We start from the raw sequence: 27,833 nt of genomic DNA, 5'->3' as shown, positions 1-27,833 counted from the left end.
TGCAACATTGTTCATAAATACACTAAGTTCTGTTTTAATGGGGCACAGATGCAATGGAAAAAAAATAATCTGACATTTGATCAAAATGTTTATAACCTTCAACTACGTCATCTTAAGTATTTCTATTTTTTCATTATATGCTCAATACAATTTCTTAACTAGAAAAAGAAGAAGCTATTTTTATATGTTTGCATGTTCTCCCCATTTCTGCATCGGGTTTCTTCTGGGTACTTTGGTTTCCTCCCATTGTCCACATACATGCAATGTTAGGTGAATTGTCAATGCTAAATTTGCCCTTTTATGATTGATGTGTGTGTTCACACGACGATAGACTGGCACCCAGGATCCAGGATTTGTTTCTGCCTTGCACCCTATGCTAGATGGGATGGGATAGGAGAGGCTCCAGCCCTTATCACAACTTTGGTCTGAATTAAGTGGGTTAGGAAATGACTTGACATGAAATAGTCTTTACGGCAGATGCATCCGTCGGGCCAGTTTCAGGGCTGGCTTAGGTGGTGTTGGCCCAGCGGTGTTCTAGGTTTATTTTTGAGTGTGTGCAGACCTGACGTGTTCAGCTTAAAGATGGGGACTCAAGCCTAGAGCTTCTTTTAATTTTTTTTTTATTTTTTAATCAACCATTTGCCCTTTTGGTTCAATCTTCACACAGTTAAGGTTATGCAGCACAAGCCACCAAAGAGGAATGAAAAAGTAGTATTTGTTTGCTTTAAGGTAGCCAAAGTAACTGAGGGTGGGTTGTGGCGGCACGAGGATGGGAACTAAAATTGATCAGCATCGGGAATACATCCGCACAAGATATTATTAAAGAATAAGTTTGGTATTTTTAAAGCTGAAGTTATTTCTTGGCAATCATGGTATACAGTGCCCTCCATAATGTTTGGGACAAAGACACATTTCTTCCTTGATTTCCTCCTCTGCTCCACAGTTTCAAATTACAAATAAAACAATTCAGACACCATGATTAAAGTGCACATTGCAGACTTTCATTTATGGGGATCGGCAGCTATTTCAGTCACACAACACTTTATTCCACACAGTCCCCCATTTTAGGGCACCATAATGTTCGAGACACTGCAATGGCACGTCTGTTAAAACCGTAGTCATATTTAGTTCTTTGTCGTCAAATCCATCACATGCAATGACTGCGTGAACTCTGCCATTCACAGACATCACCAGGTGCTGAGGTCTTTTCTCTGGTGATGCTATGCCAAGCCTCAAATGCGGCCATCTTCAGCTCCTGCTTGTTTCGGGGGGCTTCTCCGCTTAGGTTTTCTCTTCACTACAGTATATGTAAGGCCTGCTCAGTTGGATTGAATTTGAATGACTAGCTTGGCCATTCAAGAATTTTCCATTTTTAGCACTGAAAAACTCCTGTGTTACCTAAAGCAGCGTGTTTGGCTCATTATATTGTCGTAGGATGAAGCGCCGCCCAGTGACTTTGGAGGCCTTTAATGGAACTGGAGCAGATCAGATGCTTCTACACATCTCAGAATTCATTGTGCCATCAGCAGTTCCATCACCAATGAAGAGAAGTGTGCCAGGACCTGTGACCGCCATACTTCCCCAAAGCAGAACACTGCCACCACCAATCTCGGTCAGTTCCTTTTCTTCTCCACACTTTGCTCTCTCCATCACTCCGATGAGGTTCATCTTTGTCTCATTTATTCAGAAGACCTTTTTCCCAAAATTCTGCAGGCTTTCTGAAGTCCTTTTTCACAAACTGTAATCTGGCCTTCCTGTTTTTGTGGTTTGCCTCTCACAGTGTGGTCTTCCCCTGTGTTTCTCCTCATGAAGTCTTCTGCTGATAGTCGTCTCTGACACACACACACATCGGCCTCCTGAAGACTGTTTCTTATCTGTCACACAGACATTTGGGCTTATTCTCTACCATAATGAGGATTCATCTGCCATCAGCAGTGGTGGTTTGCGATTACTGGGGTAAATCAAGGAATGTGTCTTTGTCCCAAACATTATGGAAGGCACTGTATATGCATTTGTCACATACAATTGTGCTCTAAAGTTAAGCACTTTCTGTAAACTTATGAAAATATCTTGCCCACTCTGGGTCTTTAAAATAGAGGGTATTGGGCATGGAGGAAAAGCCTAAAAACATCCATTTTTCAAGCCAAGGAAGCTGTCGAGCATGCACTTGTTTTAATGTTGTTTTGCTGTTGTGTATTTGTAATATTTAGCATTGTTATAATTGTATGTACTATGTCTTTTAAGAATAGGTTTAAGATTATATTAGATAGTGCTTTAGGAGGCACAATTTATAGGTAAGAACAGCTTTGCTTTGCCCAAAAAGCCCCCTAAAAAATCCCCCCATAGTCTATAGGATATACAGTAATCCCTCCTCAATCACGGGGGTTGCATTCCAGAACCCCCCGCGATAGATGAAAATCCGTGAAGTAGAAACCATATGTTTGTGTGGTTATTTTTATATATTTTAAGCCCTTATAAACTCTCCCACACTGTTAACATTATTAGAGCCCTCTAGACATGAAATAACACCCTTTAGTCAAAAGTTTAAACTGGGCACCATGACAAGACAGAGATGACAGCTCTTTCTCACAATTAAAAGAATGTAAATAGATCTTCTTCAGGAGCAGAAGGAGCAGAGAATTTCAGAGAGAGAGAGAGAGAGAGAGAAAAGCAAACAATCAAAAAATCAATACACGTGCTTTTAAGTATTATAAAGCGGCATTTTTTAGAGGAGCGTCAGTATCTTCTAAGCAAACAGCCTCTGTGCAAACAGCCCCTTTGCTCACATCTCCTCCGTCAGGCGCAGAGAACGTCAGAGAGAGAGAGAGAGAGAGCGAGACAAGCAAACAATCAATAAGTGTGTTTTTGGAAGCACCGCGATGAAGCGGCATTTCTTAGAGGTGCGTCCGTATCCACTAGGCAAACAGCTTCTGTGCAAACAGCACCTCTGCTCACAGCCCCTCCGTCAGGCGCAGAGAATGTCAGAGAGGGTGAGATCGAGGCAGAGACAAGCAAACAATCGAGCACCGCGCAGGAAGCATATCTTATAGCATTGAGGAGTTTTAGTTAATATGTAATACATGCTCTGATTGGGTAGCTTCTAAGCCATCCGCCAATAGCGTCCCTTGTATGAAATCAACTGGGCAAACAAACTGAGGAAGCATGTACCATAAATTAAAAGACTCATTGTCCGCAGAAATCCGCGAACCAGCAAAAAATCCGTGATATATATTTACATATGCTTACATTTAAAATCCGCGATAGAGTGAAGACGCGAAAGTCGAAGCGCGATTTAGCGAGTGATTACTGTAGTGTTAAGTACTGACTCCTGATGTGACATTTTACGTGGGGGTGAAGGCATACAAAATTGACACTTTAACATGGTCTGAAAGGGGGGCAGGATGAGTTTAGAAGAATGAAAATATATATATACTGTATATATATATTATATATATATATATATATATATATACAGTACTGTGCAAAAGTTTTAGGCAGGTGTGAAAAAATGATGTAAACAAAGAATGCTTTCAGAAATATAAATAATGATTGTTTATTTTTATCAATTTACAAAATGCAAAGTGAGCAAACAAAAGAAAAATCTAAATCAAATCAATATTTGGTGTTACTACCTTTTGCCTTCAAACCAGCATCAATTCTTATAGCTACATTTGCACAAAGTCAGGGATTTTGTAGGATTCTAGTCAGGTGTACGATCAACCAATTCTACCAAACAGGTGCTAATGATCATCAATGTCACACGCAGGTTGAGACACAGTCATGAACTGAAACAAAGACAGCTGTGTAGGAGGCTTAAAACTGGGCGAGGAACAGCCAAACTCAGCTACCAAGGTGAGGTTGTGGAAGAGAGCTTCATGTCATGGCAAGATTGAGCACAGCATCAAGACACGAGGAAGTTATACCGCATCAGCAAGGTCTCTCCCAGACAAAGATTTCAAAGCAGACTGGGATTTCAAGATGCACTGTTCAAGCTCTTTTGAAGAAGCACAAAGAAACGGGCAACGTTGAGGATCGTAGACGCAGTGGTCGACCAAGGAAACTTAGTGCAGCGGATGAAAGACACATCAAGCTTACTACCCTTCGAAATCGGAAGATGTCCAGCAGTGCCATCAGCTCAGAACTGGCAGAAACCAGTGTACACCTATCTACTGTCCGGAGAAGTCTGGCCAGAAGTGGTCTTCATGGAAGAGTTGCAGTCAAAATGCCATACCTTCAACGTGGAAACAAGTCCAAGCGACTCAAGTATGCACAAAAACATAGGAACTGGGGTGCAGAAAAATGGCAGCAGGTGTTCTGGACTGATGAGTCAAAATTTGAAATATCTGGCTGTAGCAGAAGGCAGTTTGTTTGTCGAAGGGCTGGAGAGCGGTACAGTAATGAGTGTCTGCAGGCAACAGTGAAGCATGGTGGAGGTTCCTTGAACGTTGGGGGCTGCATTTCTGCAAACGGAGTTGGAGATTTGGTCAGGATTAATGGTGTTCTCAATGCTGAGAAATACAGGCAGATACTTATCCATCATGCAATACCATCAGGGAGGCGTACGATTGGCCCCAAATTTATTCTGCAGTAGGACAACGACCCCAAACATACAGCCAAAGTCATTAAGAACTATCTTCAGAAGTCCTGGAAGTGATGGTATGGCCCCCACAGAGCCCTGATTTCAACATCATCGAGTGTGTCTGGGATTACATGAAGAGACAGAAGGATGTGAGGAAGCCAACATCCACAAAAGATCTGGGGTTAGTTCTCCAAGATGTTTGGAACAACCTACCAGCCAAGTTCCTTCAAAAACTGTGTGCAAGTGTACCTAGAAGAACTGATGCTGTTGTGAAGGCAAAGGGTGGTCACATCAAATATTGATTTGATTTACATTTATATTTTGTTCATTCACTGCATTTTGTTGATTGATGAAAATAAATAATTAACACTTTTTTAAAGCATTCTTTGTTTACAGCATTTTTTTTCACACCTGCCTAAAACTTTTTCACAGTATATATATATATATATATATATATATATATATATATATATATATATATATATATATATATATATATATATATATATATACATAAATATATATATACATATACATACAGTGGTGTGAAAAACTATTTGCCCCCTTCCTGATTTCTTATTCTTTTGCATGTTTGTCACACAAAATGTTTCTGATCATCAAACACATTTAACCATTAGTCAAATATAACACAAGTAAACACAAAATGCAGTTTTTAAATGATGGTTTTATTATTTAGGGAGAAAAAATCCAAACCTACATGGCCCTGTGTGAAAAAGTAATTGCCCCTGAACCTAATAACTGGTTGGGCCACCCTTAGCAGCAATAACTGCAATCAAGCGTTTGCGATAACTTGCAATGAGTCTTTTACAGCGCTCTGGAGGAATTTTGGCCCACTCATCTTTGCAGAATTATTGTAATTCAGCTTTATTTGAGGGTTTTCTAGCATGAACCGCCTTTTTAAGGTCATGTCATAGCATCTCAATTGGATTCAGGTCAGGACTTTGACTAGGCCACTCCAAAGTCTTCATTTTGTTTTTCTTCAGCCATTCAGAGGTGGATTTGCTGGTGTGTTTTGGGTCATTGTCCTGTTGCAGCACCCAAGATCGCTTCAGCTTGAGTTGACGAACAGATGGCCGGACATTCTCCTTCAGGATTTTTTGGTAGACAGTAGAATTCATGGTTCCATCTATCATAGCAAGCCTTCCAGATCCTGAAGCAGCAAAACAACCCCAGACCATCACGCTACCACCACCATATTTTACTCTTGGTATGATGTTCTTTTTCTGAAATGCTGTGTTCCTTTTACGCCAGATGTAACTGGACATTTGCCTTCCAAAAAGTTCAACTTTTGTCTCATCAGTCCACAAGGTATTTTCCCAAAAGTCTTGGCAATCATTGAGATGTTTCTTAGCAAAATTGAGACGAGCCCTAATGTTCTTTTTGCTTAACAGTGGTTTGCGTCTTGGAAATCTGCCATGCAGGCCGTTTTTGCCCAGTCTCTTTCTTATGGTGGAGTCTCTATGTTAATTAATGTTAACTTATGTTTATCTTTTATTGTGTCTTCTATTTCTCTATTCATTTTGTAAAGCACTTTGAGCTACATTTCTTTTGTATGAATATGTGCTATATAAATAAATGTTGATTGATTGATTGATTGAGTCGTGAACACTGACCTTAATTGAGGCAAGTGAGGCCTGCAGTTCTTTAGACGTTGTCCTGGGGTCTTTTGTGACCTCTCGGATGAGTCGTCTCTGCGCTCTTGGGGTAATTTTGGTCGGCCAGCCACTCCTGGGAAGGTTCACCACTGTTCCATGTTTTTGCCATTTGTGGATAATGGCTCTCACTGTGGTTCGCTGGAGTCCCAAAGCTTTAGAAATGGCTTTATAACCTTTACCAGACTGATAGATCTCAATTACTTCTGTTCTCATTTGTTCCTGAATTTCTTTGGATCTTGGCATGATGTCTAGCTTTTAAGGTGCTTTTGGTCTACTTCTCTGTGTCAGGCAGCTCCTATTTAAGTGATTTCTTGATTGAAACAGGTGTGGCAGTAATCAGGCCTGGGGGTGTATGTATATATATTTATCTATTTATCTTGGCATGAAAAGAAGACAACTCTGTCTCAGCAACCATATTGAGACAGGCAAGCTGCCTGGGCCTGTGCAGAAGATGAGCTGACCAGGAAGAATCAAAGTTATTTTGGCACTTGAAGCTACAGGTCAGGTGTCAGGGAGCGTGTACTGGTAGAGCATGTGGCCACACCCACTGCATGACAAAAGAGCTTGGGATCCTGATTAGGAACCCCATCCGCACCCCACCCCCCCCCCCGAAGGTATCCACAAAGTCCAGTCCCACCGTCTAGAAATGACCCTCTATCTGCCACAACCAGGTGTTACGTGGGCATCCCCTTGGCCTGGTCAGGTCACTCAGGTCCTCAACAATGAGGATCACCCTCAGGGAATCGCACCACGTGACCGTTTGTATTGAAGCTACACATCTACCATTATCAGGCCACAGTGGCTTGTAATCAACACCCATCTTATCTTTCTTATAATGTCAATGTCAATTTATTTATATAGCACATTTAAAACAACATAGGAATGCTGTGGCCAAAGTGCTTTACGATAAAAGAAGAAAAAAACAAAATACTGTAAATAATAAATAGAAGTAAGATTATATAATCACAATGAGGAAACCATCAGTATTAGTGAAGGTCACGGAATGTAAGTGAATAGAAATAAGTCTTTAATCTCGTTTTGAATTGTCAACGACTCCTTTATGTGACGAGGTAACGAGTTCCACAGGCGAGGAGCAGCAGCAGCACAAGTCCTGTCTGTCCTCCTTAGTTTCACACTCGGTATGAGGGACAACAAGAGACAACTGACCAGAAGATCTAAATAGTCTAGATGGCTGGTGTAAAGCACACAATTCAGATAAATAGGCAGGAGCAAGCCCATGTTAAAGATTTAAAAACTAGCAACAAGATTTTAAAATCAATTTGAAAACTGACAGGCAGCCAGTGTAAAGAAGCTAATACTGGAGAAACAGAATCAGACTTTCTTGCCCCAACCAGAAAGTGAGCGGCAGCATTCTGGACCAACTGTAACCTGCGTATCAGAGATTTGCTAATCCCAGAATACAGCGAGTTGCAGTAATCAAGACGAGAGAAGATAAAAGCAGGAGTAGCTTTCTCAAGATCCCTAGAAGATAAAAAAAGGCCTGATCTTACCAAATAGACGGAACTGGAAAAGCAACTCTTGACTACAGAATTAATCTGTTTCTTAAAAGAGAGGTTACTGTCAAAGATAACACCAAGATTGTGGAGTTGAGGTTTACAAAAGACAGAGAAAGAGCCGAGAAGTCCAACACCAATTTGGACTTTAGCTGATGGACTCACTATAAGCACCTCCATTTTATTTTGATTCGGATCAAGAAAATTATTAGCCATCCAGGATCTTAGTTCACAAAGACAGTTGTGCAGTTGATTCATTGTAGAGTTGCAGACGGGAATATAAACCTAAGTATCATCAGCATAGCAGTGAAGAGAAATGTTAACATTTCCTAAAAAGAGCACCAATAGGGTGAAGGTATATCGAGAATAAGATAGGACCCAAAATGGATCCCCGAGGAACACCACATTTAAGAGGAGCAGTAGACAAAAAAGAGGAATTTAAAGTCACTGAAAAGTGTCTACCAGTTAAATATGACCTGAACCAGTTAAGAGCAGCCCCTTTAAGCCCAACAAGATGTTCAAGCCACAACAGCTATATCTCATGGTCGATAGTGTCAAAGGCAGCGGACAGGTCAAGGAGGACAAGGACTGCAGCGCCACCCGAGTCAGTAATAATAGAGATGTCACTGAATGCTTTAAGGAGGGCCGTCTCAACACCATGATAACGCCTAAAGCCACATTGGTAAATCTCAAATAAATTATTGGAGTTAAGGTGATCAACCAATTGATTATAAATAATTCTTTCTAATATTTTAGCCAGAAATGGCAATTGGGAAATCGGGCAAAAATTGGCTAAAACTCCAGTATCTAATTCTGTCTTTTTTTAGACGGGGACGGACTGCAGCTTGTTTATAATTGGTGCATATTTCTTGAAATGCAGAATTACACGTGCAGCCCCTTCACCAGCCTGTCCTTTCACTCTACCTGACTGCCTGATGTTATAGATAAAGAAGTGAAGGGGTACAGGTCAGGTTGGGGAGCAGGCACTGGGACAGCATGTTGTCGCACCCACCACACAACGAAACAGCTCGGGATGCTGGTTGGCAACCCCAAAGGCAGACACGCGGTCCAGTCCCACCCTCCCGAAATGACCCATTATCTGCTGCAGCCAGGTGCTATGAGGGTGTCCTGTTGGTCTGGTCCAGCCACTCGGGTCCTCAACAATGACCAACAATCACCCTCGGGGAAATCACGCTACATGGCCGTAGTGCCGTAACTGACGCTCCCTCACAATGCAGGTCATGTGCCTCATCTGCGACTCCGTGAGCAACACAAAGTCAAACCAGCGGATTCTCTGGAGACACAGTACTGAAGGAGTCCAGTCTTCGTCTCGGGTCACTGGAGAGCTTCCATGTCTGACAAACAGGGAGCACCAAGACTCTAAAGACTTGGGTACGAAGTGCTGAAATACAATACCTGACCACAGAGTGCTAAATGTATGGGATTTGTGGCATTTTGGTGAAGTCTACATAACAAAGAGTTTAAATGGTAAAACAGGGTCACCAAGGACTCTACATGACACAACAGTGTGAAAAATGGAGGTGCATTTATTAGGGTTTTAAAACAAATGACCACAGACCTGTGCGTTAAAGGAATGTAACTGGAGATAAACGTTCTTATTTATCAGGTGCAGGATGACGTTCAAAATTAAACTTGATCAAAAATAATTGTTTGCAAAAAAAAAAAAAAAGCCACTATAACATTTTAACACCACGCTGACAGCAGTTACCTGGACTGATGTGTCATTTCGTGAGCATAATTATACAGCCCAATGATAGCCTTGCGCTCCTCGATTCGTGACAACATGATCATTAATGTTGTGTAAGTAACGATTAGATCCAGGTAGTTCTTGGTGAGATCAAAATTCACCGTCTGAGTAAAAAAAAAAGAGAGACAAGAAAACAACGAATAAAACGATTCCAAAAAGGGATAACACAATTCAGTAACAGCAAATAAAGGAAAAAGGTAAATACTTACAATGTCAAAGAAGACTTGGCAAGCATCAATGGTATTCAGCAACTCACAAACATGATCCTTAAAATGAGAGAGAAGAGTCGAGTACATATTCATAAATGACAAATTCATGTTGAAATTTCTGATGAATAAAATTAATTAAAAAAATAAAAAGCCCATTATGAACAATGTGATTTCTCACTACTTTAATTCATAACTTTAAATGGTTGTTGCTCTGGCTCAAGTTTATTTCTTAATTATTAACTAACACATTAAATATGTAATTAGTTTTGGTTCTTGGATGTTTTGTCTCTAGTTTAGTATATTACTTAAATAAACGATAGAAAAAAGGCAAATTAAGAGGAAAACAACATATATACTGTATATATATATAAAAAAAAATACTTTTTAAAACCTTACTGTTTAGTACACTTTTTAACTTAATATAAGCGTGGTTTTTAAAAAGTATTTTTTATATATATATTATTTTCAACTTTTTAGTCTTGAAAATGTTTCAAATATTCTCAAATGAAATGTTCTAACCGATACCAACGGCATCTATTAGATAATATTTCTATCTGTTACTATCGCCATCTATTGTTGAAATTGTGAACTATTCTTTATATGAACATTCATTTCTTAATTAACATGGATTAATCGATCAATTAGTGAAACTGATTTTTTTTTTACCTCCTCTTTGCTCGATCAGTTGCTGGCTTGCTGTTGCTCCCGTGCTGCATGATCAGCACTTTGTGCGGTGCGTCGAACGTTTTAAAGTCACTGCCTTGTCTCTCTTCTCTCCCAAACATCCTCAAACACTATTCGATGTCTTACCACTGTTCCGTTATTTCACCGAGTAATATTTTCCATTTGTTTGCGCTAATGTGATCTTTACTAACATTTTTTTTTTTTGTTTGAGACTTTCGAATTTTCCTAATTCCATTATCTCTAACCTGCTCTGTATGTGTATCATGGGACTTGCTTCCAAAGGTTTTAAGTATGAGGTGCCTTGCCCGTATCACGGGACGTGAAAGTGTCTCTCAAAGATCACATCTCATTGCAGTCTTGTCCAAAGTTTTTTTTTATAATAAGAGTTCTCCCCGTGTCTGCATGGGTTTCCTCCGGCTGCTCCGGTTTCGTACCACAGTCCAAAGACATGCAGGTTAGGGGCACTGCCGATCCTAAAATTGTCCCTAGTGTGCACTGGCGCCCTGCCCGGGTTTTGTTTCCTGCCTTGCGCCTTGTGTTGGCTGGGATTGGCTCTAGTAGTGCCCCGTGACCCTGTGTTAGGATATAGCGGGATGGACACTGACTGACTGACTTAACGGAATAATAATCTGAAAATCTAACAACATCACATTAAAGTTCGATAAATTCTGAAAAGAATGATACCAAATCAGGTTTTAAAATAAGCCTGATTTAAAGCATGACAAAAACGTCAAATAAAATGGTTGTACTTTTAGGCTTAGGATTTTATATATATAATCTATGAATGAACACATGTGGAGTTATGTACTTAACAAAAAAAGGTGAAATAACTGAAAACATGTTTTATATTCTAGTTTCTTCAAAATAGCCACCCTTTGCTCTGATTACTGCTTTGCACACTCTTGGCATTCTCTCGATGAGCTTCAACAGGTAGTCACCTGAAATAAAACCAACTAGAATATAAAACATGTTTTCAGTTATTTCACCTTTTTTTGGCCTGTACTGTATATATATATGTATGTGTATATATATATGTATATATATATATATATATGTATATGTGTATATATATATATATATATATATATATATATATATATATATAGAGAGAGAGAGAGAGAGATAGAGAGAGAGAGTAGATAGTTTGTTTGTTTTTTTTCTCTCTTGAGCTTCTGTAAAGTTTTATTTATTCATTTTTTGATTGATATGCATACTCTTTATTAATCTGTGAGGTGAAACTGTCTTTTCACATAACCTTTGGGGTTTACAGCACAGAGTCAGCCACTGTACAGTGTCCCTGGACCAATTTTCAGGTTAAGGGCCCGACACAGCAGCATCCCTGTTTTTCACCATAACGGGACTTAAACCAGCAACATACCGGCACAGATCCTTAACCACAGAGCCGCCACTACCCCACCAATTTCCCCTTAGGGAGAAACAATGTCTGTCTGCCTAGGTGTCTGAGTCAGGCAGTGTGACAGAGTGGCTAAGGCTTTGGACTTGAAACCCTGGATTTGTGGGTTCAGATCCCGCTGCTGACACTGTGTGACCATGAGCAAGTCACTTTACCCTGCTGCTTGTGTGCCAATTGGGAAAACAAAACAAATGGAACCAATTGTCTGTCAGTCAGTCAGTCATTGTCCAACCTGCTATATCCTAACACAGGGTCACGGGGGTCTGCTGGAGCCAATCCCAGCCAACACTTGGCACAAGGCACGAAACAAACCCCAGGCAGGGCACCAGCCCACCACAAGGGCACACATACACACCAAGCACACATACTAGGGACAATTTAGGATTGCCAATGCATCTCACCTGCATGTCTTTGGACTGTGGGAGGAAATATTCAAACTCCATGCAGGGAGGACCCGAGAAGCAAAGCCAGGTCTCCTTACTGCAAGGCAGCAGTGCTACCACTGCGCCACCATGCTGCCCGGGACCAACTGTACCTCTCTCAAATAAGTCGCCTTAGATAAAGGTGTTAGCCAAAATGAAAACAAGTAAAAAAAAAGTAAGTGTCTGCCTATTTCTCTCTCTCTCTCTCGTACCCCCTTTGAGTTTCACTACACCTCATTCATCTTCCAAAACCGCCTACACTAAGTCAGTGCTGCCATAGGCCGGAGATCAGCCAGCCATGTTTTTTTTTTTTTTAGTTGACCTTGACAGCTGACTCAGAGTTTCTTACAGTTGTCGTGCTTTCATTTTGTATTTTTGCCTCTGTGATTAAAGGAGGGTAGGCATGCAGGCCGCTGCATCAGTGAAAACCAGTAACTGTTTTCAAGAACAATGCAGGGTTAGATGTTTACACAGTTCACGCGGTTTCTGAATCATCACCATGAGCACCACTAGATTTGGTCTGAAAGATTCCAGCAATGTCTACAGCACAATACCAAACCCTCGCTCACGGGTTACTCTTTCCTCAGGCATCAGCATTCCTCAGATAATCAAATAGCAAAAGCTGTCAGAATTCCTAGGCCTCCGTTTGCTCTCATAGGATTTCAGCCGCATTTATTTTTTGTTTTAAAGTTTGTTCAGTTCTTACAATGCCGTATTTTGATTCAATGTCACGTGAATGGCAATGCACAAAACAACATATTCAAGGGTAAGTTCGGTATTTTTTTTTTCCAAGTTTTATTTTACACCTCAAAAGTTCTATTAATCAACTGGCGAGGCAATATACCAAGTTTTTATATGTTGTGGGTGCACATACATAAAACAAGACATGCTTTTGCCACCATGAAAAGGCAATTTGCAGCCAAGTCCAGCTCTCCAACTAACTATACTTGTATTGCAATGAGGGCACCTAACGAGAGTGACGCTGCCATGATAAGTGACATTCCTAACAAACAAGTCCTCTGTCATGCCAGTGTGGCCAGCAAACGTCACGTCTCAGCAGCTTGGATCAGCTCGTGAATGGCTTGTCGGTAAGATACTCGGTGGGACCCTCGGTGTTTTATATAGGGAGGTCCAGATCTAATTATGCAATTTTCATTACACCATAACTTATCAAGTTTATTACATAGAGAATTCACAAAAAATTATTTTTGTTACCGATAGATGGCAGCACCTGCCCTGCATTCCAAAATCGCGGGGAGACGGTTGTCAGTTGAACAGCGGGTGCGATGTGTTTGCTTTTTCATAATTGCATAATTAGATCTGGACCACCCTGTATCCATCCATCCATCCATTATCTAACCCGCTGAATCCGAATACAGGGTCACGGGGGTCTGCTGGAGCCAATCCCAGCCAACACAGGGCACAAGGCAGGAACCAATCCTGGGCAGGGTGCCAACCCACCGCAGGACACACACAAACACACCCACACACCAAGCACACACTAGGGTCAATTTAGAATCACCAATCCACCTAACCTGCATGTCTTTGGATTGTGGGAGGAAACCGGAGTGCCTGGAGGAAACCCACGCAGACACGGGGAGAACATGCAAACTCCACGCAGGGAGGACCCGGGAAGTGAACACCAGGTCTCCTAACTGCGAGGCAGCAGCGCTACCACTGCGCCATCGTGCCGCCCGTGGACCACCCTGTACTTAGAGGATAAATAAAACATTTTAGCTCCAATAAGTAACTCTGCAAATGTTAACATATTTAAAAAGTCCTTACCTTAAATTCCATAACATCCACAAAAGTGAAGTAATATAAAGCTAGGTTCTTCAGAATTTCAGATTTCTCTTTTTGAAGTTGTGCAAGCTGTTGCTACAAAAGAAATGCATAATCATAAACTTTTTCGATAATTCGCCAACATTAAAAAAAAAATGTCATAAGGGGTCATTTTAGGCCTGTGGGCCAAATAAAACCAAGTTATTTCCATCAAGTGGTCAAATCTATAATCGTTAGAAAAATTTCTAACTGCTTACTGTATTAAAAAAAAAAATCAATAAATTCAGCTCAAAGGCATGTGTCAATATTGACTTAATTAGTTCCAAACTATTAGTAAAAATCAATAAATAAATAAAATTAAAGATGCAACCATAAGCCACCTATTCATTGTTGTTAAAATTTGCAAAGAAAATAACACAGCAAACATGTTTGGTATAAAAATCTCAGAATATATGTAGAGTTATGCAATTGGGTACTGGAAAAGTACTGAAAAACTCCAAATTAAAAATTGTACGGTACCCGGAAAAAAAAAAAAGTCAGATTTCCTCTCAATTCCACAAACCGACACTCGCCATGAAGTTGTTGAAATTGTCCATTTTGTAGACCTCACGAAATGAAAGTACAAACGTCAATGCAATTAGAACTGGAAACCCCTCATTAAAGAATCGGCACAACTGAAACTTCAAAAGCGACCGAGTACACAGTGCGGTGCCATGGCGTGGCACAACATGGAGGTGGGCAACTGTGTGCCGCATTAGGGAAACTGGAGTAAGACTTGGGGAGTTTTGGAAGTATGTGTTATTCGCTTTGGCACCGGAACTGTAGATCGAAAGCTGGTAGAGATACCAAAGTCAAAGCTTTAGTACCGATCCAACACTAGATGTATCACTACGACCCCAAGCGAGTGACTTAAGTGGCTAGTGTTCATACTTTAAAAAAGTGGAAAAAATGCTACTAAAATATGTTGTTTAATAGAACAAGACATAGTTATTAATACAAGGGAAGTTCAAAAAGTTTCTGCACTTTTATATTTTCGTTGGAAACGTCGAAGGCGGGAGGAGTTGTAACTGGACATTAAAAAGTTGGTACGACTCTTGGAAAATCTCAACACGAAGGAAGAGGACTATGTAGAAAAGTGATGTCATTTGTTTTTGAAATTCTTAATAAATAGACTTAAAAAAAAAAAACGGACATTTTGATGGGATGGGACCCTTAACCTAATACTTAGTTACACAACGTTTATAGAGTTTACAGTCACTACACACAAGCAACTCCTGGAGCTCTCAATGAAACTTCTGCACCTGTCCCCAGGTTGTTCGGCTCATTCATCCTCTTCTCCAAACTGCATGCTTCCATTCTTTCCATAGATGTTCCATGGGACTTAAATCAGGGCTCATAGATGGCCACTATGTTTATCTCTTTGCCGTTCTTGGGTACTTTTAGCTATGTGTGTTTAGGCTCCTTATCCTGTTGGAGGATCCATGATTTGCAACTGTGACGGAGCTTTCTGACACTGGGCAGTGCATTTTACTCCAGAATGTCCTGATAGTCTCGAGATTTCATTGTTCTCCGCACAGACTCGAGACACCCCATGCCAGATGCAGCAAAGCAGCCTCAAAACATAAGCAAGATTCCTCCATGTTTCACAGTAGCTATGGTGGTCTTTCTTTGAAAGCTTCATTTTTTCGTCTGTGGACACAGAGCTGATGCAACTTGCCAAAAAGCTCCAATTGTGTCTCATCTGCCCAAAGTACCTTCTCCCAGAAGCACTGTGGCTCGCCAATGAACATTTTAGCAAATTCCAATCTGGCTTACTTATGTTTTTCTTTCAACAGTGGAGTCCTACTGGGTCTTCTTCATTGAGCCAACTTTTACTCAAAAAGTGACCACTCAGTGATGGACCTTGACCTTGGAGTTCAGCTTGAATCCCTTTGGAAGCTGTCTTTGGCTTTTTGACTAACATTCTACACTTCTGCTCATTCTGGGGCCAATTTACGGTTGGCTACAGTCCCATGGACCTTTAACTTCTTAATAATAATTTGCAACTGTTGCTACAGGACCATCAAGCTGATTGGTCTTCTAAACATTGCCTTTAACATGCTTGTCTATTATTTTCTTTCTCTTGTCCATGTTCACACCAAACAGCAGAGTGACGACTTTTCTCCATTTAAATCAGTTGAATCACTGACTGTACTAATGGAGACATGTGATACAAATTCACGAAAACGGCGAGTTTGGAAAATCCCTCAAATCTAATTATTTAAGATCTTTTCTAGGGGTCCCAACAAATGTGTCCAGGCCATTTTAGAAGATCTTTGTAGAATAAGCCATACTTGATCCCTTGTCGCTCTTGCTTTGCTTTGCTTTACTTGATGACGTATGAAACGTATGCAGGCATACAAGGAGCAACTGCTTTTCATTTCATCACTTTTCAGGAGGCGTGTAGAACTTTTTTATTGAGCTGGAAGGGGATCAACAAATTTGTATACAACTATAGCTCAGTTTCAGAGCATCTCAAGTGACAGGGTAAAGAACTTTACGGCAACCTGCACAATTCTGTATTCAAACGTAAAAACAGCACATCTCTACTGCATTATCAGGTACAAAACAAGGTCAGTCTGTAGCAACCTGCCACATGAGCAGTACCAGCAAAGAAAAGATGGGATGACTGCTGGTGGGACGAAATCATAGATTGGGTGTGTACAGTGATAGAAGAAGCTTGGTTAAGATAAGATTGTTTAAGTAGCGAATGCAAACCCTACTGGTTCTGTGGCCATCAGTTAAATTGTTAATGAATGTTTATGTGCTGTGGGTATCTGTCATATTATTCATTGATAATTTCGGTTATTTTAGCTTTATTAGCTTTCACTTGTAGTGATCAACTTTCGTAACTTGTCCTGCTCCTCTTGTTCAAAACAGTCCCTAAGATTGATGTTACTTGTTTTCCTGTTTTAAAAATCAGCAGTGCAGCTCAATTTACTCCCACACTTCCCCTTAGTTTTGTTCACTTGTTTAACAAGGTGATTTAACTAAAGGCGACTGAGTCAGGAACGGACAGCTACGTTAAAATGTTGTGCACTAAGACGGTGCTGAATTGATAAATTATATGGTTATAACTGAATCTGCCATCTAGTGAGCCTAGTCTGTGTGTCTTTTTGACTATAAACCCATTACAGTGAAGAATGATTGGCTACCAAAGTAAACCTTCAACAACCATAAGTAATGATAGAGTGCTTTGACAGTCCATTTTATCAATAGTGGAATAAATTAATTACCTGAGCAACAATTTGTGACAGATATACATAACCGGGTGTTCTAGATCACTGAAAACCTGAGTTAACACAGACCCCAACTCTTACGTGCTGAAATCTGTTTGCAGAATAAAACCATTAGAATTTGGGGCTCATAGAACAGGATAAGAGGAAAAAGTGCTTTATAAATCCATGAAAGCTTTATCACTAGTAATCGACCAGACAATATTGTGATTCTTATGCCATTTCATTACATCCATTAAAGCAGCAGCCCAATTAGCAAAATTAGGAATAAACTGTCTATAATATATAACCAACCAGCCCTAAAAAACAATGGACCTACTTTTGTGTCTCTGGATGCAAGTACTTAACCAGTCTTTTTCATATGGCATTTGATTACAATCTTAACCAGGGAATAACCAAGGCTGTGAGGTTCTGACATGCCTAACTTACATTTCTTTGGATTAGCAGTTAAGTCAGCACCCTTCAATATGTTTAAGACAGCGACTTCACATCAATGCTGTCAAGTATGAGTCCCAGTCAATCTTGAAAATGACAACATCATCAGGGTATGCAGGGCTGACGAGTTGGAGTCATGGAGTCGGAAGCAATTACTGGAGTTGAGGTGGTTAAAAGGTAACGACTCCTACTAAATGTAAATGGTAATGTGTTAAAATTTCCAACTTCACATGTACTGATTCAATTCAATTATTCATTCTTCTAGAGTTTTGGTAAAAACATACTGTAGGTTTTTTTTTTTTTTTTAAATGTTTTAGCTTAGTCTCATGTTTAATGTTACTCAGTGTTTTTAAGTCAAATCAGCATTGCTATAGACTTTACACCCAAGCTTTAACAGGCCAGAGTGCTAAAAAGTAGCCTGGTAATTCACAATGCTGATGAAGAAGCACTGGGTATCTTGTATGATGTACGTTGTGTGCTTTAAACCATCACAGTAATTATATTAGTCTAATAACAAATAGAGGAATCAGAGGTACCATAATTTGAGGATAATGAGTCAGTAGAACCATAAATTGAGGAGTCAGGAGTCGAGGTATCAGAAATTGAGGAGTCGAGAGCCTGTGCTGCCATAAACTGAGGAGTCAGGAGTCAAGGTACCATAAATTGAGGAGTTGGTGGTATTAAAAATTGGGGAGTCGAGGTATCAGAAACTGAGGAGTCACTGGTATCAGAAATTGAGGAGTAGGGAGTAGAGGTATCATAAATTGAGGAGTCAGGAGTCGGTGGTACCATAAATTGAGGAGTCGGAAGTACCATAAATTGAGGAGTCATGAGTTGGTGGAACCATAAATTGAGGAGTCGTGAGTTAAGGTATCAGAATTTCAGGAGTAGGGAGTAGAAAGAGAGAGGTTAGGAGCAAGCACTGATACAGTACATTGCCGCACCCACCACATGACAAACCAACTCAGGATTCAGATTAGGACCCAAGTGCAGCCATGCAACGGGTGATACCTCAGCACCACACTAGTTCAGATGGAATTAAACAGTGTGAGGTTTTTTATGGTGGCTGGAGTGCCAATTCTGCCCCCAACCCCCCAAGTTTTTCCCTGCAGTTTGGAGGGCCTACGTGCAGGGAGTAGGGAGTCGGTGGCAACATAAATTAAGAAATCGGGAGTACCATAAATTGGAGTCAGGAGTTGAGGTATCACAAATTTAGGAGTCAATGTACCATAACTTGAGAAGTCAGGAGTCAGTGCTTCCATAAACTGAGGAGTCTGGAGCTAAGGTATCATAAATCGAGCAGATGGGAGTCAGTGGTACCATAAATTGAGGAATCTGGATTACCATAAACTGAGAAGTTGGAAGTTAGTGCCACCATAATTTGAGGAGTTGGGAATTGAGGTATCATAAATTGAGAAGGGGAGTCAGTGGTATTAAAATTTGAGAAGTGAGAAGTCAGTGCTACCATAAACTGAGGAGTCAAGTTACCATAAATCGAGGAGTTGCCAGTTGGAGCTTCCATAAACAGAGAAATCGGGAATATCAAAAATTGAGGAGTCAGTGATACCATAAATTGAGGAGCCAGGAGTCAGTGCCGCCATAAATTGAAGGGTCGGGAATCAAGGCATCATGGTACCATAACCTGAGGAGTTGAGAGTCAGTGATACCATAAGTAGGAGCTGGGAGTCGGAGGTTTTATGTACCAGTTCCACAGCCCTGAGGGTATACACACAAATACTCAGAATGAGGGAGTAATATTTGATTCATCATGCACTGAAATGTGTAGGGGGGCTGTAATCCATCACAGTATATACTGGAATACTGACAATGATATACAATATATGCAATATGTACTTGCATGTTATTTAATTTACATACAGTTTGTTGCATGCTGACCACTGTATAGTTTTAATTTTTTTGTCGTCTGTTCCAAGAAGGCATGCAAGTACGAATTTCATTATATTGAGTGCACAGACAATACTAAACTTGACTAAGAGGATTTATGGTCATTTAGTACACAGAAAGTCCCAACCAATAAATCTCTTTTGAACTTTAGGTTATTTACCAAGCACACTTGCATGGCTGATAATCCGTTCCTCTGCATCTCCAGCATGAACTTCAGCTACAGTTGTTCCTCAGACTTAAACCACTTTTCAGTGAAGTGATCTGAAGTACAAATCATTTGAAACACTCCTCATGGAGCTACACTAGTGGAAAAGAAAAACATCTGAGTCAAGGGGGTTTTAAACATCATACTGGAAGCGCAACAAGGAGTAAAGTAGATGAGATTCGACCCAGGAGTTTAATCAACGATGAGACACAATCCCTCATTAAGAGAGACAGAGAGCACTGCCATTGTGGCCCCAAGATCGAGTATCATCAGTCTAGAGTGTTTAACAGATATGAAAAGATGCAGTTTTTTAAAAAAATGTCCCTTTTTAACTGTGAGCAACACAGGCTTGACACACTTAAAGAGGAAGTTCACCGTTGTATACCTTTTGGTCATTTATCACTTTAAATTTGCCAGTGCTGACACTCTGAGCTTTGCTTTTTGATATTTGTTGCTTGGGGATTTGATAATAAACTTTCTCATCTTAATTGTTGAAATGACCTAAAATGCTCTAAATATCTAATTGATTTATCAGGTTGTTGGCAGAGTAGTGAAGAATAAAAAAAAAGGCTGAAGTTTGAATGGTTTAAACAAAATAACCCAAGTCAATCCCATCTTATTGCTTTGCTCTCTAAAGATGAGAGATTCTCCTCATGCTATGATGCAATTTGTGCTGTGATTCAGGCTTTGCAATACAGTAAGTATCCCTATCGTATAACATTTTTATAATCTGAACAATGGTGTGATTTCCCTGAAAGTCTGGTTCGTTTAGATGTAGACCAAAACAAGCGTATCGAGACCCCTTGGAAGGGGTGGCCTCAGTGCGATAACAAACGGACCCTGGAATGGATCGCTTGAGGTATGAATGTGACCCGACACGGGACCGGTCTAACCATGAAAAACTGGCCATTAGGAGTGAAACTGTGCGTGCGGTGGTAATCAAGCTGAGGGGCTGCAGTCGGTAATCGTGGAATCTCCTTTATAGCATAATGAGTTGAGGATAAACACAAAGTGTAAAAAATAATTAAAAGTTGAAATAAAAATAAACTCCTACACACGTACAAAAGTAACAACAAATTGCATAAAACAACTCACACAATTCCTTAATTAGAGAAGTGCCTTATTTCGTCTCAGAGTTCCCCGAGGAAAGGAATACATAATACATTTATTTCTGATCGGGTCGATCAAAACACGTACAGAGGTGACGAGAAACGATAGCAGTGTCCTGTGAGACCGACGGTCCAGTGTTCAACAAAGAGATGCATGCAGGTGGGGGAGCCTTTTCAGTGCACACACTAACTATGACATGTTAGTCAGTGTTAATCAATTATTACAAAATAACTTTTATTAACAGTAATGTACAAAAGTTAGGCCAGTAGACATTTGGTTTGAGAGAAGTTAAATTGAGGTTATGTTCATATGGTGACTACTGGCAACATCAAACAGCGAAAACAAAATTACGTGATGAGCCTCAGTGCCGGCCTTCAGGAAAGTGTGTGTCTTCTGTTGAACACTCGGCTACAAGAGTTAAGTGTGCGGTGGAAGTCACGCTGAGGGGCTGCAGGCAGGAACTGTGGAAGCTCATTTATAGCATAATGAGTTGAGAATTAACACGAAGTGTTAAACATAAATAAAAGTTGAAATAAGAATAAACTCATACACACGTACAAAAGTAACACAAATAGCATAAAACAACTCACACAATTCCTTAATTAGAGAAGTGCCTTATTTCGTCTCAGAGTTCCCCGAGGAAAGGAATACATAATACATTTATTTCTGATCGTGTCGATCAAAACATGTACGGAGGTGACGAGAAACGATAGCAGTGTCCTGTGAGACCGACGATCCAGTGTCCTAATCTTAGTGCGACAAAGTGATGTGCGCAGGTGGGGGCGTCCTCTCAGTGCACTAGGACATGTTCGTCAGTGTTACTCAATCATTCCAAAATAACCGTTATTAACAGATATGTACAAAAGTTAGGCCAGTAGACATGTGGTTTGAGAGAAGTTAAATTGAGGTTATGTTCATATAGTGACTATTGGCAACATCCATCCATCCATCTATTATCCAACCCGCAATAACCTAACTACAGGGTCACGGGGGTCCACCCAGCCAACACAGGGCACAAGGCAGGAAACAAACCCCGGGCAGGACGCCAGCCCACCACAGACTGGCAACATCAAACAGCGAAAACAAAATTACATGATGAGCCTCAGTGCAGGCCTTCAGGAAAGTGTGTGTCTTCTGTTAAACACTCGGCTACAAGAGTCAAGTGTGCGGTGGTAGTCACGCTGAGGGGCTGCAGGCAGGAACTGTGGAATCTCATTAAAAGCATAATAATTGGAGAATTAACACAAAGTGTTAACAATAATTAAAAGTTGAAATAAAAATAAACACATACACACCTACAAAAGGAACAGAAATAGCATAAAACAACTCACACAATTCCTTAATTAGAGAAGTGCCTTATTTAGTCTCAGTTCCTTGAGACAATGTTTTTAAAAATAAAAGGAATACGTAATACATTTATTTCTGATCGGGTCGATCAAAACACGTACGGAGGTGACGAGAAACGATAGCAGTGTCCTGTGAGACCGACGGTCCAGTGTTCAACAAAGAGATGCACGCAGATGGGGGCGCCTTTTCAGTGCACACACTAACTATGACATGTTAGTCAGTGTTAATCAATATTACAAAATAAGCTTTATTAATAGATATGTACAAAAGTTAGGCCAGTAGACATGTGGTTTGAGAGAAGTTAAATTGAGGTTATGTTCATATAGTGACTATTGGCAACATCCATCCATCCATCTATTATCCAACCCGCAATAACCTAACTACAGGGTCACGGGGGTCCGCCCAGCCAACACAGGGCGCAAGGCAGGAAACAAATCCCGGGCAGGACGCCAGCCCACCATAGACTGGCAACATCAAACAGCAAAAACAAAATTATGTGATGAGCCTCAGTGCAGGCCGTCAGATGGCAAGTCATCTGTTGAACACTCGGCTATTTGAAACGTGTCCACTACGGCATTATTTTCAAGTACGGCAGTACACAAATATATCTGCTGTTGACACACCATGATATTTTATCCTGGTGGCAAAAAAAAGGTTTCTGCCGAAGAAGTCCGTGACCCACCAGCATTCACTGATGCTTCAAGGTCACTTGAAGGTTTGCAGTATGACGTGCAACCGAAACTAACTGGAAATGTAAGCATGCCGTGATTTGTAACAAAGCAAATGAACTAAGAGTGTGAAAACGCTTTAAGAGATTAAAGCCCGGCTTCTACATTTAACTTCCTCAACACTACATGCTTATTAATCACACCTGAATATTTTTTTATTATTATTATTGTTATTTTTGAGAAGTTTGCACAATACCTTGGACTCTATCATTGACTCTGATTGTTTAAAGAAATCTCACTACGGCACGTTGTTCAACAATGGTGTAATCATGCAGCAGAGCGCCTATGTTCATTTCACCTTGGCTTCAAATTGATTGGCGAGTTGTGCCAATTCAAACTACCCTGTCTGTGTGTCCGTCCGTTCACTATGCCTCTGTCATTCCAAAAGATGAGACAACACTAAGATTTTTAGGAATAAAGTTAATTGCATTTGTCATTCTAACATTAACACTGCTCTTATGAATCCCATACCAAATAGCATATGACAGAGACATATGCATTGCATTTGTCATTCCAACAGATGGCACATTGCAAGCATTTGTAGCAATGCATTTTAATACTTCAAATGCTTGTGAGGTGCCATCTGTTGGAAAGACACATACAATCCATTTTATTACTACATGCATTACTAAATATATTCTAAGTGATGGTGCACTGCAAATGTTAATGCTGAGGTCTAAATTGACTACTTAGATTTCAACCCATCTTTGATTGGTAGCTAAACTAGAAAAAAATTAAACCTAAAACACAATAAAGTGTGCACAAAGTGATGAGGTCTGAATACTTTCTGAATCCACTGTGTAACGCAGGGGTCCCCAACTCTGGTCCTGGAGGGCCCCAGTGGCTGCAGGTTTTCATTCTAACCTTTTTCTCAATTAGTGACCTGTTTTTGCTGCTAATTAACTTCTTTTGAATTAATTTTATTTGACTTGCTTTTTAAGATGTGTTCCCATCAGTCCCTTCATTTCTTTCCTTCAATGGCACCCAAACAAATGAAACGTGAAGTGAGGGAGCCAACAGAAGACCAACTCAATCAGGGCCTCAAACTCCAACCAGCTGCTTAATGAGGTGCCGAGTCTTGTCGTTAATTAAACCCGCTCTTTAATTCCATGGCTTGTTGCTGCTCTCATTGTGTAACAGCAGACATTTCTGAAATTATTCATTTTCGCCTTTCTAAAACCACTAGTAAAATGTTTTGTGGACCTGAGCAGATCAGCTGTCCAGAGACCTTCACCTTTCTTCATTTTCAGATATTGTACGATGAACACCGTTTGCTGCTCATGTTTTGGCTCATTTTGTATCTCGTTATTGTTTGGCTGCTAAGTAAGGAAGAAGAAACAATTGAGAGGTCCGAGTCTTCAAGAGCAAATCAATTAAAATGAATTTAAGTTAATTAGAAGCAAAAACAGGTCACTGATTAAGAAAAGGGGTTAGAGCAGGGGTGGGCATGTTTTTGTACCAACCCAACGGCCTAATAAGGAGCACTTATTGTTCAAGTAACACTTCTACTTCATTTTAGTTGTCTCGCTCATCAAGATTTGAACCCTTATTGCTCAGTTTAGTCTTAAGCAGTTGTATTCTCGATTTTGAATTGCTCCTTATTAGCAATAACATGCAAATGACAATGGAAGGCAGCAATTCTCCATTTAGCTTGTTACCATTTACACCCTGTGTGTATTTATCGTGCACTGTTTGGTTTAATTAAATACTTGGAAGGAAAGTGAAAAGAGAAAAAAGTGAAGGAATGAGAATTACTCCTCCATCTTATACTTCAAATCATTTTAATGACATCCTTAAGGGGGGAAAAAAAATCTAGGATATGAGTGCATTAACTCTGCCATGTCAAGTCATTCTAACAAGCCATGAAATTGAATTATTGGCAAGGATTGTTTTCTAATTAACCAACTGGGTTGGAATAAAAACCTGCAGCCACTGCGGCCCTCCAGGACTGGAGTGGGGTACCCCTGGTGTAACAGATATGGATGTCGGATCTCTTGATGTGCTCTGATTGCAAGACTTACTGCTTTTTAAATATAAAAAAAATGGTAAAAGATTACAGCCCAGGCTAAAGTGCTGTGTGAAGAAATGGCTTTTAGTTGCATCTTTTTAAACATGAAACATGAATATACATGCTGCTTCGTACAAAGAACAGTCGCCCTATATATTATTTTACAGAGTTCAAGTTCCAGAGATCATAATAATTTGATTTTGACATAATGAACTGTAATATTATAAAAACAAAATACAGGATTAAAAAAAAATTTGCATCAGAAAAGGATTCCCGACAAAACACCAAGCTAATCTTTGCAGTGTTAGGGCTTTGACATGGCATTTGAATTTGTATTTCATAAAGCACTTAAAAAAACAGGTAATAAATTCAGATGACGTTACACAGCTTCAAAACATTTAAGAATTAAAAGTGCAACAATTTCAAATGCCAGTAGCTCTTTGGACTGTTTATGTAGACTTTAAAGTGCACATTAATAAATGACTCATCACGTTTTAAAGAACTGAATTTACAGATTCGCTTTTTTTCAAAGTCTCTTATCATTATCAGTTAGTTGTATGAAAGAAATAAATAACTTTGTTATCAAAATTAGAAAAGTCTGAAAAAAGGTTAAGTTACAGGATTGTGAGATCCAAGAATTGGATTCAGAACACATAATAATGTCACCCACGCAGGGCTAAACCTAACAATCAAGAAATTTCAGTCTACGCTCGCACAGGTAGAGCCCGTACCCGCAGCGGAGAGGTGTAACACTATAATGAAGAATCACAAAGTCTACTCCATGTGCGACTACTACAGTATAAGCTAAAGCACGTCAGAAAAGAAAACCTCAAAATATGGGAATTAATGGGTATCATCAATATATAAAGGCATATATCGATCTGAACCTCAACAATATAGAAACTCGGGTGCCATTTTTGTTATTTATGTTTATCAAAAAAAGACCACTTATCATACAGGTATAACTAAATACCCCCAATCCACAAGATATCGAAGAAGAAGCGAGAATACAAACATGCTGCAGGTTTTGGTAATGCTCCTTTATTTGGTATACACAGCGCCCTCCATAATGTTTAGGACCAAGATGCATTTTTCCTTGATCTGTTCCCCCATCCCCGACCCCACACAGTTTAAATTTACAAATCAGATAGTTCAGATGTCGTGATAAAAGTGCACACTGCAGACTTTCATATAAGGGGATTTGCACACATTCTGGTCACACAACACTTTTTTTTTACACGGTCCACCCATTTCAAGACACCGTAATGTTTGGTACACAACAATGGCAGGTTTATTAAGGCCGTTGTCATATTCTGTTCTTTGTTGGATATCCCAGCATGCAATGACTGTTTGAAGTCTGCCATTTAGTGACATCAGCAGGGTCTTCTCTAGTGATGCTCTACCAAGCCTCTAATGCAGCCATCTTCAGCATAACAGTAGAGTGTTGTACCGTGTTAGCCATAGATTGATACTGGAGAAAGTAGGGTGACAGGTTACACCTTTTATTGGCTAACTAAATAGACTACAAATACGGCCCCTTCATCAGGCAAGGTGTAACCTTATCGGGTTTTCAGTTCCATGTGAATCCGGTACATTGTAATACAAAGAGGACTGTTTGACTTATGTTAGGTAGATTGCCCAGAGGGGACTGGGTGGTCTCGTGGTCTGCAACCCCTACAGATTTTATTTTTTTTCTCCAGCTCTTGGAGTTTTTTTTTTTTTTGTTTTTTCTGTCCACCCTGGCCATCGGACCTTACTTATTTAATGTTGACTTATGTTTATTTTTTATTGTGTCTTCTATTTTTCTATTCATTTTGTAAAGCACTACATTTTTTGTATGAATATGTGCTATATAAATAAATGTTGATTGATTGATTGATTGTGGTGTCTGGTATATCCATAGCAGTAGAGTGTTGTACCGTGTTAGCCATATATTGATACAGGGTGAAAGGTCACACCTTGCCCGATGAAGGGGCCTTAGCTGCCTCAAAAGCTTGCATTTCTAATCTATTTAGTTAGCCAATAAAAAGGTGTCATTTCACCCTACGTTCTCTTGTATCGTCAGCATATGGAACTCCCGCTCAGTTGGACTGAAATCAGGTGACTGGTTTGACCATTCAAGAATTTTCATTTTTGTAGCTTTGATAAACTCCTGTGTGACCTCAGCAGTGTGTTTGGTTCATTATCTTGTTGTAGGATGAAGCGCCATCCAGTGAGTTTGAACGCCTTTCCTGGACTTGAGCAGATGTTTCTACACCCCTCAGAATTCATTGTGTCGTCAGCAGTTCCATCACCAATGAAGAGAAGTGTGCCAGGACCTGTGGTAGTCATACATGCCCAAGCCATAACACTGCCACCATCGTGTTTAACAGATGAGGTGGTCTGCTTTGAATCTTGGGTAGTTCTTTTTCATCTCCACACTTCACTCTCGCCATCACTCCGATGAGGTTCACCTTTGTCTCATCTGTCCTTCCCTAGAATTCTGCAAGCTCTTTTTCACAAACTATAATCTGGCCATCCTGTTTTTCTGGTTTGAATCTTTCAGTTCATGGAGTCTCCTGCTGATAGTCGTCTCTGACAAGCCCACATCAGCCCCCTGAAGACTGTGTATGATGTGTCAAGACAGGCGTTTGGGGGCTTTTTCTTGTCCATAGTGAGGATTCTTCTGTCATCAGCAGTGTAGGTCTACCTTGGCCTGCCAGTCCCTTTGCGACTGCTGAGCTCACCAGTGTGTTCGTTGTTCTTTGTGATATTCCAGACAGTTGATTTTGG

The 27,833-nt window shown here is 40.2% G+C and overlaps 1 protein-coding gene across 1 annotated transcript in view; it reads right to left on the bottom strand.

Moving 5' to 3' along the window:
- Nucleotides 1-27,833, bottom strand: part of nckap1 (NCK-associated protein 1) — a 274,250-nt gene that overhangs the window by 160,558 nt on the left and 85,859 nt on the right. Inside the window, 3 exon segments of the mRNA XM_039757729.1 lie at nt 9,499-9,641; nt 9,747-9,803; nt 14,052-14,144. Of these exon segments, the coding sequence (XP_039613663.1) occupies nt 9,499-9,641; nt 9,747-9,803; nt 14,052-14,144 (293 nt within the window).

Source organism: Polypterus senegalus, chromosome 6 (assembly GCF_016835505.1).
Source record: "Polypterus senegalus isolate Bchr_013 chromosome 6, ASM1683550v1, whole genome shotgun sequence".
In the NCBI taxonomy this organism is placed as follows: domain Eukaryota; kingdom Metazoa; phylum Chordata; class Cladistia; order Polypteriformes; family Polypteridae; genus Polypterus; species Polypterus senegalus.
This window is presented reverse-complemented; position numbering and strand designations above follow the sequence as displayed.